This window comes from Oryx dammah, unplaced genomic scaffold (assembly GCF_014754425.2).
Source record: "Oryx dammah isolate SB20612 unplaced genomic scaffold, SCBI_Odam_1.1 HiC_scaffold_11, whole genome shotgun sequence".
Taxonomy (NCBI): Eukaryota; Metazoa; Chordata; class Mammalia; order Artiodactyla; family Bovidae; genus Oryx; species Oryx dammah.
Window position 1 is genome coordinate 12,860,141 of NW_024070195.1, and position 16,012 is coordinate 12,876,152.

The 16,012-nt window shown below is 42.8% G+C and overlaps 1 protein-coding gene across 2 annotated transcripts in view; it reads left to right on the top strand.

Annotated features, from left to right (window-relative positions):
• The window catches only part of RNF144B (ring finger protein 144B), a 150,104-nt gene extending 135,289 nt beyond the window's left edge, over positions 1 to 14,815 (top strand). For both annotated transcript variants that reach the window (XM_040249345.1, XM_040249346.1), the window contains exons 5-8: positions 3,331 to 3,535; positions 5,567 to 5,711; positions 10,039 to 10,128; positions 11,286 to 14,815. In XM_040249345.1, coding sequence (XP_040105279.1) covers positions 3,331 to 3,535; positions 5,567 to 5,711; positions 10,039 to 10,128; positions 11,286 to 11,426 — 581 coding nt within the window. In that variant the 3' untranslated portion in view covers positions 11,427 to 14,815. The remainder of the gene's footprint in view (positions 1 to 3,330; positions 3,536 to 5,566; positions 5,712 to 10,038; positions 10,129 to 11,285) is intronic.
• Positions 14,816 to 16,012: the final 1,197 nt, after the last annotated feature.

The following is a 16,012-nucleotide window of genomic DNA, read 5'->3' on the forward strand; positions in this document are numbered from 1 at the left end:
CGAACCCACACCCCTTGCATTGGAAGGCGAAGTCTTAACCGCTGGATCACCAGGGAAGTACCTGCTCTTGCTCTTTTGTGCTGGACTGTGTGTCGTAGCTGCACTGTATACCGAGGGCTTTTTGTTAATAGGAGTTCGTTAAATCTTTAATTGTTCTTCTATTTATTGTTTCTGCTTCTGTCATGCCACCCAGATACCTGACATAGTAAGTTGGTAGAAACAAGTCAGAATATCTGCCAAATAATTTTAATTGATTAGAGCTTTGAAGACAAGTTGCCCAGTTGAACCTTTTAAGGTGATCAATCAGTTCAGTTCAGTTGCTCAGTTGCGTCTGACGCTTTGCGACCCCATGAACCCAGCATGCCAGGCCTTCCTGTCCATCACCAACTCCCAGAGTCCACCAAAACCCATGTCCATTGAGTCGGTGATGCCATCCAATCATCTCATCCTCTGTTGTCCCCTTCTTCTCCTGCCCTCACTCTTTCCCAGCATTAGAGTCTTTTCAAATAAGTCAGCTCTTCACATCAGGTGGCCAAAGTATTGGAGTTTCAGCTTCAGCATCCGTCCTTCCAATGAACACCCAGGACTGATCTCCTTTAGGATGGACTGGTTGGACCTCCTTGCAGTCCAAGGGACTCTAAGAGTAGTCTTCTCCAACATCACAGTTCAAAAGCATCAATTCCTCGGTGCTCAGCTTTCTTCACAGTCCAACTCTCACATCCGTACATGACCACTGGAAAAACCATAACCTTGACTAGACAGACCTTGTTGGCAAAGTAATGTCTCTGTTTTTTAATATGCTATCTAGGTTGGTCATAACTTTCCTTCCAAGGAATAAGCGTCTTTTAATTTCATGGCTGCAGTCACCATCTGCAGTGATTTTGGAGCCGAGAAAAATAAAGTCTGACACTGTTTCCACTGTTTCCCCATCTATTTCCCATGAAGTGATGGGACCAGATGCTATGATCTTAGTTTTCTGAATGTTGAGCTTTAAGCCAACTTTTTTTATTCTCCTCTTTCGCTTTCATCAAGAGGCTCTTTAGTTCTTCTTCACTTTCTACCATAAGAGTGGTGTCATCTGAATATCTGAGGTTATTGATATTTCTCCTGGCAATCTTGATTCCAGCTTGTGCTTCTTCCAGCTCAGTGTTTCTCATGATGTACTCTGCATAGAAGTTAAATAAGCAGGGTGACAATATACTGCCTTGATATACTCCTTTTCCTATTTGTAACCAATCTGTTGTTCTATGTCCAGTTCTAACTAGAGATGCTCTAAACTTTATGAAAGTGAAAGTATTAGTCACTCAGTTGTGTTTGACTCTTGGTGATCCCATGGACTGTAGCCCACCAGGCTCCTCTGTCCATGGAATTCTCCAGGCAGGAGTACTGGAGTGGGTAGCCGTTTTCTCCTCCAGGGGATCTTCCCAACCCAGGGATCTAACCTGGGTCTCCTGCATTGCAGGCAGATTCTTTACTGTCTGAGTCACCAGAGAAGCCCAATAAACTTTATGTCTTAATTTTCCTTTCCTTTCCCTCCTTTGTCATCAAACTTTTGAAAGACCTGTGATTTAGAATGGTAAGTAGATATTTAATGTGGGAATCCTTAGTGCTAAGTTACATATCAGACTTCATTTCTTTGGGCTTTGTGTTTGTGAAGCAGTAAAGAGTTTTTAGAAAAAAATATATAAATGGTATGGAAATCGAAGTTTAAGATCTTGGAGCCATATGTGTATCAGTGTCCCCTTGACTTTCTCATCAGCCCGTCCCCAAATTTTAGGGATCTTAGAGGGGTTCATTCCTCTTAGAGTCTGAAGATGTGTTAACCTTAGGGTTCTTCTTTTTTTCTGATTTCACCTGACCTATCATTTTCCAACTCCTGCCCTCCAGAATTATTGGGTAAGAAGATATGTTTAAGGATGTTATTTTTGAATGAAAACCTGTAATAAGCATAGGTCCAATTGTTGCATTTTCTGGAGGAAATATTATTGGAGACAGTGTTTCCTAGAGGATTTCAGGCTTTTTCCCTCCATACTGAATTTGTAAGATTATTACCTTAAACATTAAGCTCCTACTTAATACCTTCATTTCATTTTTGTACCACTCGTTGGATTTGTTTGCATTCGCATGGAAATTCCAAGAATCACAAGCCTTAAGTGATTTGAAACTAGAAGCTCACACCAGTTCAAAATTTGCAAAATATGTTAGTTCAGAGAAAAACGGGCTCCTCTGCTTCTTACGTCATTTCCACATATGTTCCACTGAAAGTTTATGTTATGTGACAAGAATATGGACTGTTATTGACGAGAAAATGGAAGGTGGAATAAGATTTGTAAACACTCACACAGGAAGACAGTTGTCCACCCACAAACCTACTTTCTTTTCAGCATGCCACAGGGGTCTAGCCAATGTAGTGTGTGATGATCATTTTATGGCCTGTGGAGGTCCCTACCCTCTGTTTCTAGAATGTGTGGGTCTTCTACAAACTGTCCCTCAGTAGCACGTTGCCAGGGCAGGAGAAGATCCAGATTGACAGCGAATCTGACTTCTTCGCTGAGCCTCACCAGACCCTGTTTCATCACTACCCTGTTTGGCTCTTCTTTAACTTCTCTCTGAACAACAGAAGCAGCCTCACTACCTATCTCTCAGTGCCTGAAAGGACAAAAATCTTTTATGAACTTTTTTTCTTTTGCTTTGGTTGGTTCCTCATGTCCTTATTTTTCTCCAAGATAGTACCCAAAATAATTGAGGAAGAGACTTGAGATGTTTGCCTGTTTAGAGTGCTGAACTGTTAGAAATATTCCGAAAAAGTTGTGCGTTTTGATTAGTGAGAAGGCTCCTTCTCTTGTTCATAAGGGCAATGATAACCTATTCCATGAGCACCTACTTTGAGAAGTAGGGCAGGGCTGGGTGACCTGGATCCACTGTGCAGGTCTGGATCCACTCTAAACTTTCAGTATGGTGCTTAGTCACTCAGTCGTGTCTGATCTTTGGTGACCCTGTGGACTGGGGCCTGCCAGGCTCCTCTGTCCATGAGATTTTTTCAGGCGAGAATACTGGAGTGGGTTGCCATTTCCTCCTCCAAACTTTAAATGTAATATGTCTTAATTTTCCCTTTCTTTCCCTCCTTTATCATCACACTTTTAAATGACCTGTGATATAGAATGGTTCTGGATCCACTGTGAAGACCTCTGATAGAAATCATTGCCCTTGTTTGTACTGAGCATCTATGAATGTTGACCTATAAAAAAGAATCAACAGAAGGCAGAAAGGAAAGTTCAAGCTTGAATGGAAGACAGATAGACCATTGTGTTTTCTTTCTTTCCTCTTTAGAAGTCCACCTGGACCCCTGCAGAACGTGGTGTCCCGTTGCAGACTGTCAGACAGTGTGCCCCGTCGCAACAAGTGACCCAGGACAGCCCGTGCTGGTGGAGTGCCCTTCCTGCCACCTGAAGTTCTGCTCATGCTGCAAGGATGCTTGGCATGCAGAAGTCTCCTGCAGGGACAGTCAGCCCGGCATCCTGCCAACAGAGCATGGGTAAGGAAGGAACCTTGATCTTTGGGATCATTCACCCATGTTCCTAGAAATCTGTTGCTTGGAGAAAGAGCCATATTGTGATGAAATGTCTAGGTGAGTTCTTTACCTGCAAGGCTTTCCTGAGAAGTGTCTCAGAATGGGTACGTTATTAACTAAGAATCACCAAATCAGCAGGTCTAAAGGGATTTTAGTTAATTACCCCCAAACAACCTTCCAGGTACATTAGAGATAGTCTCTATGAGTTTTGATTTCTCTTTAGGTAGGAGGCTGTGGTCCCCTGGTTCTCTGTATGTAGGAAGTCATAGCTTTTGTCCACAGCCATTTGCTTAGGTACCATGACTGCCTACAACTGATACACCTCATTCTTGCTTGTGAAGAGGTGCAGAAATGATTTTCTTAGCTGACTCAATTGCCAGCTTGTGGGGTGTGCCAGTCATATTAAAAGAAACAGCAATAGAAACAACAGCCCTTCAGGGTAGTATACTGCTGAAATTCATGCTTACTAGAGGAAAAGAGCTTATCTTTCGATATTTTATGCTCTGAAAAAAAAAAACAATAATGAGGTTGAGAATTTGCTATGATGAGAAGCAATTCACTCTGTACCTTGCAGAACAGAGGGTATTTATTTATGGCAGCAGCAAGGCCCAGAGTGAGAGAACTTTGTGTTTGATCCCTTGCTTTGCTTGAGGCTACGGCTGTTTTGCATCAGCAAGAACAGAAATAACAGTGTTGGCCAGTTGGCTTAATCACTCAGCATCCTTGAAGTATGGAGGGCCATTCTCCAGGAACAGAAATGCTCCTTGGTGTGATGCTGTGCTTGAGTCGCAGACCAAACACATCAAGAGGAGAAAAAGAGCTAGCGCATGTGGCAGGCATGTGCCCACTTAACCAGGACCAGGCATATTTTCACTGCCACCCAGCAAGGTCTCCAGGAATCACAAGACAATGTGAAGATCCCAGAGGAGAGACAGAATTCTGACATTGCCTCTGGTATCTTTGTGACTTTATGCAAGTCACTCAGCCTCTTTGAGTCTGAAAATGAAAAAGTGAAAGTCACTCAGTCGTGTCCGACTCTTTGAGACCCCATGGACTATATAGTCCGTGGAATTCTCCAGGCCAGAATACTGGAGTGGGTAGCCGTTCCCTTCTCCAGGGGATCTTCCCAACCCAGGGATTGAAGTCTATTGCTCTATTAAAAAAAAAAAGAAAATGGGAGGAATGAAAATGGTGGCTGTCCCACTGCTTTATAGGGTTATTATGAGCATGGAATCCAATCATAGGTTTGACCACTTTGTGAACCTGATGTCTTCATGTGCTGAGTGGTGGTTTTGATGAATAGTAGCTAAAATGCAATCCAGGCCTGGCTCACACAGGCCGCCCTCCACCTCGGTTCTACTTATTTTCTCTGCTCCTTGAGCCTATAAGCTTTGCTGGCCTGTTCATCTATCCGAAGCAGGTCTTTTCAGTGATATTGGGCATTTATTTGAAAGTATTGATGATTGACTCCCTCCCATCCCCATCCGTTTGTTTATTTGCACAGATCATTGTATAGATGATCTCTGCCCCTATTGGATCCTGAGCTGGTTTTTCCACCGCGTGGCAGACTTCTTGTACTTTTTAGTCAGACAGCGTGTGCTCAGAGAATGAAAGACTAATTTGGCAAAACAATGGATTCAATCAGCTATGGAAAATACAATTATGTAATTCACTCAAAGCTAAAGATAAATAAATTAAGGTTCTTTGTTTTGAGTTATCTGAACAAGGAATAATCTGCACTGCGCCTGTTTTTACCCCCACCCTGTTCCTGGGACATGAAGTTAAGTACAGACAGTGACAAGTTCACTCCCTACTTATCAGGAGCCCTGAGAATTCAGTGGATGACCACAGAGTTGAGTCTAGAAGAGCATCATTGGGCTGTTTAATTATATTCAGCCCACTTTACCCATAGCTCTGGTTGGTGGTCCTTGATTTTTAAAATCACTCAGCATTCTTGATCCTTAAACTTTAATTTCTCATTCATTTCTTTTCTAGGACCCCCTCTGGGACGGAGGCAGAAGCCCCCATTAAGCCGTGTCCAGTGTGCCGGGTTTATATTGAGCGCAACGAAGGCTGTGCTCAGATGATGTGTAAGAACTGCAAACACACGTTTTGCTGGTACTGCCTTCAGAACCTGGACGTAAGTGCAGCCCAGAAGGGTCTCCCCGTGTATCCTCCTCCGTCCTGTGTCTATGCGACAGCCCATGCCTGATGGACTTTTCTTTTAAAATATTGAACCTGTTTTGTTTTTTTCCTGCCAGAGAAAGTTATTTTTCCTTAATGAAACATCCTGAGTCTGCTACTTCACATGCACCTCTCTCTGATTACTTTAAGTGTGTCGTCCTACCTTTAAAGGCAAACTTTTGTTTTAGGGACATTTCCAGCTTTGGGGGCAGCGTAGTAGTTTGATTTTGCTCTTGTAACAAGTTACCACAGACTTGTGACCTAAAGAAACACAGATGTGTTATCATTAGTTCCGTCCATTCCGTCTGACATGGGTCTCCCTGGATGAAAATCAAGTTGTCTTGGGACTGTGTTCTTTCTGGTGAGTCTTGGAGAGGATCTATTTCTTTGTTTATTTTAGCTTCTAGAGGCTGCCTACATTCCTTGGCTATGGCCCCTTTTTCCATCTTTAGAGGCAACAGCATCATATCTTCCTGAGCCTTCTTCCATAGTCTTAGCTTCCAGAGCCACTCCCTCTGACTGAGGGAGAAAACGTCGGAGAAAACGTCTCTGCCTTTAAGGACCCATGTAATTAGATTGTGCCCTTCTGGATAATAAGGGCTAATCACCGCTGCCTCACCCCCGCCACCCGTCTCAAGGTCTTTAATCACACTTGCAAAATCCCTTCGGCCATGTAAGGTAACACATTCACATGTTTTGGGGAATAGACCATTGGCATCTTTAAGGGAGATCCACTGAGTAGGAAATGGTAACCCACTCGTGTTCTTGCCTGGAAAATTCCATGGACAGAAGAGCCTGGAGGGCTACAGCCCGTGGGGTTGCAAAGAAGACGACTGAGCGACTGAGCACAGCACAGCACATCTTTAGAGGGTCAGTTATTCTGCCTGTCACAATTAGATTGCTTTTTTCTTCTTTAATTTAAGGAGAAAAGCCATTTAGATGGGTGGCGTCTCTTAATTACTATTTCGTTCATGAGCGTGACAGCAAGATTGTTACTGCTCTCCCAGGGTTCCCTTCCCACATAAGGGATCTGGTCTAATTGTTGTTTTCCCCGCTGTTTGTGAGGTATGTCTTCTCAAGTTCAGGTGCAGTTCCATTCAGTCCAGTGCTGAGGCTAATGGTAACCTCAGAGTTAAAAGGTAATGTGAAGAATTGGTGAGAATTCTGTTGTTTTCAATTCTAGTGTTTTACAGTTGGCGGTGATATCCCCTATTTTGGCAGTTTGTTTACAGTTATTCCCTGTTTTGGCAATTTGGACCTTTAAAATATGTTCATATTGGTGTAAGCCCTCAGTCGTGGTTGGATGGGTGGCTATTCTTTTCACAATTTTTTGTTTGAATTGCTTGAAAGTGAAAGTCTCTCAGTTGTGTCCGACTCTTTGTGCCCCATGGACTATACAGTCCATGGAATTCTCCAGGCCAGAATATTGGAGTGGGTAGCCTTTCCCTTTTCCAGCGAATCTTCCCAACTCAGGGATTGAACCCAGGTCTCCCGCATTGCAGGCGGATTCTTTACCAGCTGAGGCACAAGGGAAACCCTTTAATTGCTTTGTTTGCTTCAATTCAATTTGTGTTGGTCTTTAGTATTATACATACTCAGTGAGTGCAGTTGGAGAAGTCAATGGCAACCCACTCCAGTACTCTTGCCTGGAAAATCCCATGGACAGAGGAGCCTGGTGGGCTGCAGTCCATGGGGTCGCTAAGACTTGGACACGACTGAGTGACTTCACTTTCACTTTTCACTTTCATGCATTGGAGAAGGAAATGACAACCCACTCCAGTATTCTTGCCTGGAGAATCCCAGGGACAGAGGAGCCTGGTAGGCTGCTGTCTCTGGGGTCGCACAGAGTTGGACACGACTGAAGTGACTTAACAGCAGCAGCAGCAGTGAGTGCAGTTAACGTGGCCTGCATGCTGGCCACCACATGCCTGGTTTTTAACTAAAAATTAGGTAAGTTATGTAGGCTGACATCTGTGAGTAAGAATCTTAATCAGCTTGATGTCAGGGTTTCAGGAAGGCATATGCATTGGGGAGGAGAAATTTGACCTTTCAGACTCTAGAATCTCCATGACTCAGGTTGACAGACAGGTGTTCATTCTATTAAAAAATGTGATTTATTATAACCCCTTGAATTACAATTAAGTTTGAATTATAATAATGTTTGATATTTGAGACATCTCCTAATTCCAAACGAATGATACTCCGGATGAGGGTATGACTCCTGATTGTGTACCCCTCATGCTTTACAAATGAAACAATCCCTTTTTTTCCCCTTCAGGTTTAACCAGCATATTAATAGGATTCACATCCACGAGGAGGTTGAGCCCATGAGGTTCTCTTTAGGAGGCAAGAGCCTAGGGGAGTAAATATGTGTGCCAGATCGCTGTATCCTTTGGCTGAAATGTGTTCTGGGTGTGGTGTTGCAAAGAAGACAGTGTTGTCACTGGTACTGTTCTGGTGTTCAAGGTGAAATGGTACAGACATGCGATTGCTAGATACACAGCATCGTCTGGTCATTGTGTTTTGAGGTCTCATTTTCTTGGATTTTAGCCAGGGACCGTTGGCTTGTGGGTCACGATGTGTTTCTGTAGCCAAGTGTTCATGTCAGATGATGGTGTTGGTCTTTGTTTATAGGGAAGTTTTAGAGTGTCGGTCTAGGGAAAGGGGGATTGTCCACAAGCCAAGCCTGAGACCAACACCAAAAAGAGTGGTTTTGAGTTTTGCTGTGGGGAGTTGGGTTTTTTCCCACCTTGATTCTCATCTCCACTGTTTCAGGGGATAAGAGAGTCTTCATCCTCTGCTTTGGGATCCTCAGAGACTTAGGCCCTTTGGTTCTATCTTCTCTCTCCTATGACTTCAGCTTCCATTCCCTGCTCTCTAACCTACCCACAGATTCAGTTATGTCTCATTTAAAAACAAGTAACACTTTTCTCAAGCCTGCAGCTTTCCCTTGCTGCCGTTCTGTTTCTCTCCTTCCTTTAGAAGCCAAGCCTCAAGAGAGCCAAGCTCCTTTGAATAATCACCTCTAGCTGTTGACACTCTAGTCATTGCAGTGACTCAGATAGCCAGACACTGACTGTGTTCTCTCAAGGCCTTGAGAGATTCCTTTTGGGTAAAATCCAGTGGATACTTTAGCCCTCACCTTACCTGGATTCTCTGCTGCCTTTGACATCTTGATCACCTCCATTCCAGTGAGACCATCTGCTCTGATTTCCTTTCTGGCCACTGCTCAATTTCCTTTCCAGGTTCTTCCTTGGTCTACTCTTTTGTTTTCTCCTGAATTCATGTCGAATAGTCACTTTATTAGTCAAAGTTATCCAGAGAGACAGAACCAATAGAATAAATAGGTGGGTAGATAGATAGATTGATTCTTGGGGATTTAGCATAAGGTATTTTTTTCACATGGTAACAGAGGCTGAGAACTCCCATGAGCAGCTGTCTGTGAGCTGGTTGACCCAAGAAAACCAGTGGTGTCCTTCAAAGCTCAGAGAGCCAGAGAACAATGTTGTATATTCCAGTTCAAGTCTGAATGCCTGAGAAACAGAAGTGCCAAGGGCAAGAGAAGATCAGTATTCCAGCTTAAGTGGTCAGGGAGATAGGTATTCCCCTTGGCCTGCTCTTAAATATGTGTGTTCTATACCCTCTCCCTGGGTAATCTCATCTACTTCTGTGGATTCTTTGGCCCAAGGACACTGTTTCCCAAGTCTTCTTCCCAGAAATCCAGATCTGTGTAATCAGCTGCCTTTTGAACAGCACTGCTTACATGTCCCAAGTTCAACAAGTCCAAACTGTGGCCGTCGTCTTCCCAACAAAATCCTTCTCTGTGTGTCCCTTCCCTCATCAAAGTCCCTGCCTCCTACCCAGTGCTTCTTCCTCATCTGGGGTTTCTTCTCCCTGGTTCCCCATCCTGTTAGTTACCTACATAATTCTGCATGACTGTATTTAACCTCTTGTCTGTCTCAGCCAGTGGCGTGTTAAAAAGAAGACAGCCTTTTAGCTGTCTCCTTCAAGGTCCTTTCATTCCATACTGCACTTCTACTAGAGTTACTTTCAAAGATAATCAGTCAGGTCGTTAATCTTCTTTAGAATCAATAAAGAGTCTCAGGAACTATAATGTGTTTTCATGCAGTGATTTATAAAACTGCTATCATCTAAGAATTGTCACTCGGGAGTTCTTAGAGGCCATCATTAATTTTATCCGCTGAGGTGATTTGATGGGGTTAGTACCCGTCTCTCCATTCAAAAACTGTGTGTTTACCCAAACCTTTCTCTTTGTTTTTCAGAATGATATTTTCCTCAGACACTATGACAGAGGGCCGTGTAGGAATAAGCTTGGCCACTCAAGAGCCTCAGTGATGTGGAACCGAACACAGGTACCCTGACCTTAGAGGGAGCATAAGAGAAGCCTGGCTTTGAATGGGTTGAAAAGCCCACCTACTCAGTTTTGCCCCCTCTGTTCCCTTCTTACGCATCCCATCCTGAGAGGTTCTGGGGACCTTCTGGCCGTGAAGTTAATCCATGAGCCCAGTCTCCTAGAGAAGTGGAGAGTCAGGGTGACAGAGAGACAAGAATCAGATTGGCCCAAAAGTTTGTTCAGGTTTTTCTATAATACCTTATGGAAAAAACTCCAGCAGAATAAGGGCAAAGCTGAATGCTAGTTCCTCCTGAAAAAAACTGGTAGAGTGAATTCCTTAGAGCCCTTTGAGGCATGTTTGCTATGAAAGGCAGAGGTCTTAAAATCCCATGAGCTGTGCTGGGGCCTGGAAGCCTCTGTACATACTGTTGTGTGTTTACGTGGCAGGTTCAAAGGGAGTCTGGATTTATTTTTAAGAGTTTTTCATGTTCCTTTTGAGGAAGTTGGTGTTCATAGCCTAGTAGCCATTATTAACATCCCTCTGAGGATGTTAACATTTCCTCTGAGACTGTTGAGGAAACAAGTAGAGAGGCAGCCAACACCAACAGTTCGTGATCCCACTGAGCTTGCGCCAGAGCCTGAGTTAGCATTTGGTTTGTCCTTGCTGTCTCCCTGATTTATATCCAGTTTAGACCATTGCTGGGCACTGGATGGAAGGTCTCATAATTGTAACTGCTTCATGTGCCTGAGATGGTGTCTTAGTTCAAGCCGCTGTAACAAATGACCATAGCATGGAAGACTCAAACCACAAATTTATTTCTCACGGTTCTGAAGGCTGAAAGTTCAGGTGCCAGTGTTGTTGGGTTCTGATGAGGACACTCTTTGTGGCTTATAGATGGCGTTCTTCTCACTGTGTCCTCACATGACAGAGAGTAGAGAAGAAACTAGCTCTCTTGTGTGTCTTCTTATAAGGGCGCTAATCCTGTCATGAGGACTCCACCCTCATATCCTAATTACTTACCAAGGTACCCATTTCCACACATCGTCCTCCTCTTAGAGATTAGAGTTTCAATCTATGAAAGTTTGGCAGGGGGCAAGAGCAGTCCACAGCTGATGGTGGAGTATATACATAGGAAGACCGACGTGCTGAAATAGGCTTTTTTTCTACATTTCCAGGTGGTCGGGATTCTCGTGGGGCTGGGCATCATTGCCTTGGTGACTTCGCCCTTGCTGCTTCTGGCTTCCCCGTGCATCATCTGTTGTGTCTGCAAGTCCTGCCGGGGCAAGAAGAAAAAGCACGATCCATCCACAACCTAAAGATCTCAGTTCGTGTCCATGTGCCACAGGTGTCTGGGTTAGACAAGACTGCAGTGATAAACCCCACTTAATGAACTCACCTCCTCCTCCCTGCCAAACTTTGGAAGTGCCTCTGTGTCCAGACTTTGAACTTGCCTGCCCACCTTTGGCATCCATAAAGGCCAAGCACTCATGCGTGTGTTCCTGTGTAAAGAGAGCCCGGGTTCAACATTCCAGGCTGTGTCTGTGGAGTGTGTTGAGAAGCTCTGGGTTGATGAGGAGAAACTAACGCATCATCATGGTATCATTCAAAGGCTTCCCCAGTGGACTGTTCAACTTCCAACCAAATCTATGAAGCCTGAATGAACACTTGGCATAATAAACCTGCTGTCAACCATCACGACACACACTCTCACTGAGAAGCCAGAGTCTGTCCTGGGTTGATTTGACCGTCACAAGAAGCATGAGGAAAACCTCCTGTAGGAGGGGAAGAATAAGACTGTTTAAGGGGAAATTCTTGTAAGAATTGTTATTCTCATGAGAATTATAAGAGGGCCGCTTATCTTGGGAGTTGATATGGTGGTTCTGCCGGTTACTGGGCGTGCTGATGTTGCCAGTAAGTTGGCAGAAACACAATAGGTTTCTCTTGTGTGATCTCAGCTTCAAGCCAGAGAGACTGCTATGCCAAGGGAGTTGGCCCTTCCCAGGAAAAGGGCTGCAGCAGGTGAAACCATCTGGTCTGATTTGGCATCTCTCCCTCGGGTGATCTACTTTGCCGGCAGCGGTGGTCTGCAGGATTGTTTAATATGAAGTTTGGGTAAAGTGGCAGAGATTCAAAATCGTGATCATAGGTATCAGGGACCTTTCTTGAGCTCTCTGTTCATGTGCCCAACAGATTTAGAATTGGACCTACAAGTACACACCAAGAGTGAATATTAAGTCATAGATATATCCAGAATCTATGTAACTTGCCACTTAACTAAAGTTTGAATCCATTGGGCATGAATGGATATCTCCAATAGTACACACAAAATACGTGTTTACTTGAAACCCATTCTGTCTTCTGGGACTAATATGGTTTATTATAAATCAACCTAATTTTTTTTTGCATATTATATATGTAAATTTTGGTTACAAGTGCATTAAGTTACCCAAAGGTTTCGACTCATAACTCTTAAAGCAGTACTCAGTATGATGTACCATGTCAGTTTGTAAAACACAGATTGATAATCAAATTATTTATGTATTTTCAAACACAGTTCAGAGCAGGCCTCTTCCCAGCAAAGCTTTGCTCTTTCAGCATCTGTTCGGGTGATCTGAGTACCTTTTGTATGTTCAGGGCACTGATAAACAACAAAAAATATCTGAGAAACAAAATGCCCGTACTTTCTATATCTTTAACACTTTATGTTTGTATCACCTCATGGTGGCTTATTTTTCCTGTTGTACCATCCAGTCAGATTTTGAATAAACGAGTTTTGAAAAGACAGTACCTTTTACTATAATTGCCATTAGCAAAGTAGCCTGGTACTCCATGAGAACTGTATTAAATATTAGTGGATGGCTCTTTCTGAAGCTTGGAGTACCACATCAGGACCTAGGATATTTTCTGAGGTCACTGGATAACTAGACTATCATATTGCTGCTATCCCTGACCTGTTATTACAGAATGATGCTTTGCCTATGTAATGGATTGTATTCTAAGTGGGGATGTGTATATTAAGGAACTTTAATTCGCAAGTACATATTGATATCCAGTGTATGTATAATACATCTGTTGGTTGTGTACATTTTATTTACAGTTTGTATAGAACATAGATGAGAACTCTGGGAAAACTTTTGAATGGCAACCCACCCCAAACTATTTTTAATCATTCATTAGAGATTTCTCAATAGTGTCTTTATTTTCCTTTGACACTATAAATACTTTAGAAAAAAAAATCAGTATCTTCTTCTCTCACTGTGTTTTGTACTAGTATAAATATAAATGGACATAGATTTGAATACTTTTCTTTGTTTTACACTGCCTCATTATAGTACAGGGCATTTACAGCTGCTCAGGGGATCACAGGGACTCAACTGAAATTGAATTTTTGTATCAAGAATGTCAGACATGGCAATGTACTCCCCCACATTAATATACTCTCCAAGCTTGGATCCACAAAGAATCTTTAAACAGGGGCTGACTTCATGTAACCTAAAGTGCTACGTTATCAGAAGCAGAGCTCTGTAATTTGAAGAAAAAAGGAGGAAGAAAGCATTAATGCTGTTTCCTTGGCAAATTGAAGGAATATGTCTTCTCACAGAAGGACTATGAAAGAATTAGCTTACTTTTTTGTGGGGAGTGGGGAGTGTTTGTCCAACAGATTTGAAATAACTGGATTTACGTTTTTAAATGTTGAAAAGTGCCTGAAAATTGGTGACTTCTTCCTTAAATTGCTCAACGGTTTGGGTTGTGGGGGATTGTCTGAATCAACAGGAACAGGTTGGTTGGTTAACCCGAATATATCTCTGGTGCATCAGAGGGCAAGCTGCAAGGCAGTCTAGAGATTGTGTTTATAATGGGGAAAGCTGACAACTCTGATAACAGGCTGATGCTTTCGTTTTGCATAACTGGCCAGAGAAAGGGTTGAACCTTGTCTCCTTCCTGTTTGTCAGCTCTGTCCTTTCCTAGTGGTTCTCTGTCTGTCCTAGGAAGAAATATGGGTCTATTTAATGATATTTGGATGTCGTGGCAAAAATCTCTGTGTTTGGAGTAGGGTAGTCCATTTGAAACAGAAATTCAAAAAATCCTTCACCGCATTGTCATCTGGAAGGAATAACTCAACATCCAGGTGAGGTAGGGAGGTGAAGAAGAAAACCATATGGAAGGAAATTTTGGAACCTTAGGCGTCCTGTTTGTTCATGCCGTGAATGTTTACTCCTGGCTTGAAACCTCTAGTTTGCAAGAGGCCTTCAAAAAAACAAACAATTCACAGTATAAATTTTCTTGTAGCTGGCATCACAAAAATCTTACCTATTCAGGTTTGAAAATCTGTATTGGTTTGAATGTTAATCACTGTTTCTTAGAACCCCAAAGTGTCTCTTAAAAAGTATATAGAATCTAAATGTGTATTACTTTTGCCTTCCGTACACAGTGCTTCTAAAAAACTGTTCATGAATGGATACCTTCATGTATATAGAATATGTGTATATGTGTGGTTTGAAAGAGTTCCGAATGCCTTAGATGAATGACATTTTATAAAACTGTTACAGTGGATATCTATAAGCTATTACATCTCTGTTGATTCATGATCCAGAAAGTTTTGTTCTGTATTTAAGAAATTGCTGTTGTGTTATATTTTTCCAAGTATTTGAAAGGAAAACACCTGGCCTCTCTGGCCCCAATAAATGTGGAGCAGGAAATCAAATGTGTTATTTTTTGTTATGGTGTGTAGTTCTAGACACATTCAGTTTTACCGTGAAGGAGCCAACCGGGTCACTATTAAATCTCAAGTTTGGAATTCAAAAAAAGTAACTTCTGTAATTTCATATGTGGAAGTAACTCTTGTTACCTTGTTTCTTAAAAGAAGTAAGAGCAAGTGTGATGCTTTCACTCACTGAAGACTTTTTTTAAAATTTTATTGGAGGAAAATTGCTATACAATATTGTGTTGGCCTCCGCCATAGTGAAAGTGAAAGTCACTCAGTAGTGTCCGACTCTTTGCACCTCCATGGACTGTGTCCAGGGAATTCTCCAGGCCAGTATACTGGAGTGGGTAGCCATTCCCTTCTCTAGGGGATCTTCCCAACCCAGGGATTGAACCCAGGTCTCCCACATTGTGGGTGGATTCTTTACCAGCTGAGCCACAAGGGAAGCCCGAGAATAATGGAGTGGGTAGCCTATCCCTTCTTCAGGGGATCTTCTCGACCCAGGAATCAACTTGGGGTCTCCTGCATTGGAGGCAGATTCTTGACCGACTGAGCTATGAGGGAAGCCTCTGCCGGACATCAACATAAATCAGCCACAGGTATACATACGTCCCCTCCCTCCTTCCTGAACCCACCCCCCATCTACATATGTCCCCTCCCTCCTTCCTGAACCCCCCTCCCATCTCCTACCCCATCCCACTCCCCTAGGTTGTCACAGAGCACTATGTCACACAGCAAATTCCCACTAGCTATCTGTTTTAAATATGGTAATGTATGTTTCCATACTTCTCTCAGTTCATCCCATTCTCTGCTTCCCTCATTGTGTTCATGAGTCTGTTTTCCATTTCTGTGATTCCTGCTGCAGACTTTCTTGTTGTGTGTGTGATATTCCACACTACTAATGCACAGACACTGATTACTATCCAGAAAAATAACTTAGGTCTTTGATGATCCTGATAAAAAATGCTGCCAGGCAGCAGAGCTATTAGTTCTGTTAAATTTGTGCTGGGCTCTGTGCACTTTTTCTAACCTTCTAAAAGTCTGTTAGAAGAATGTGTTTCCTTGCTATAATTTTTTAAAGAAAGGGTTTACATGTGGAGGGTTAACTTCAGGTCATTTCCATTTGATTAGTATTCAAGGCAGGACTATCCTGAAGTTGAGTGCCAGAAGTTGGGTAACAACTATGACTTGTGTCTC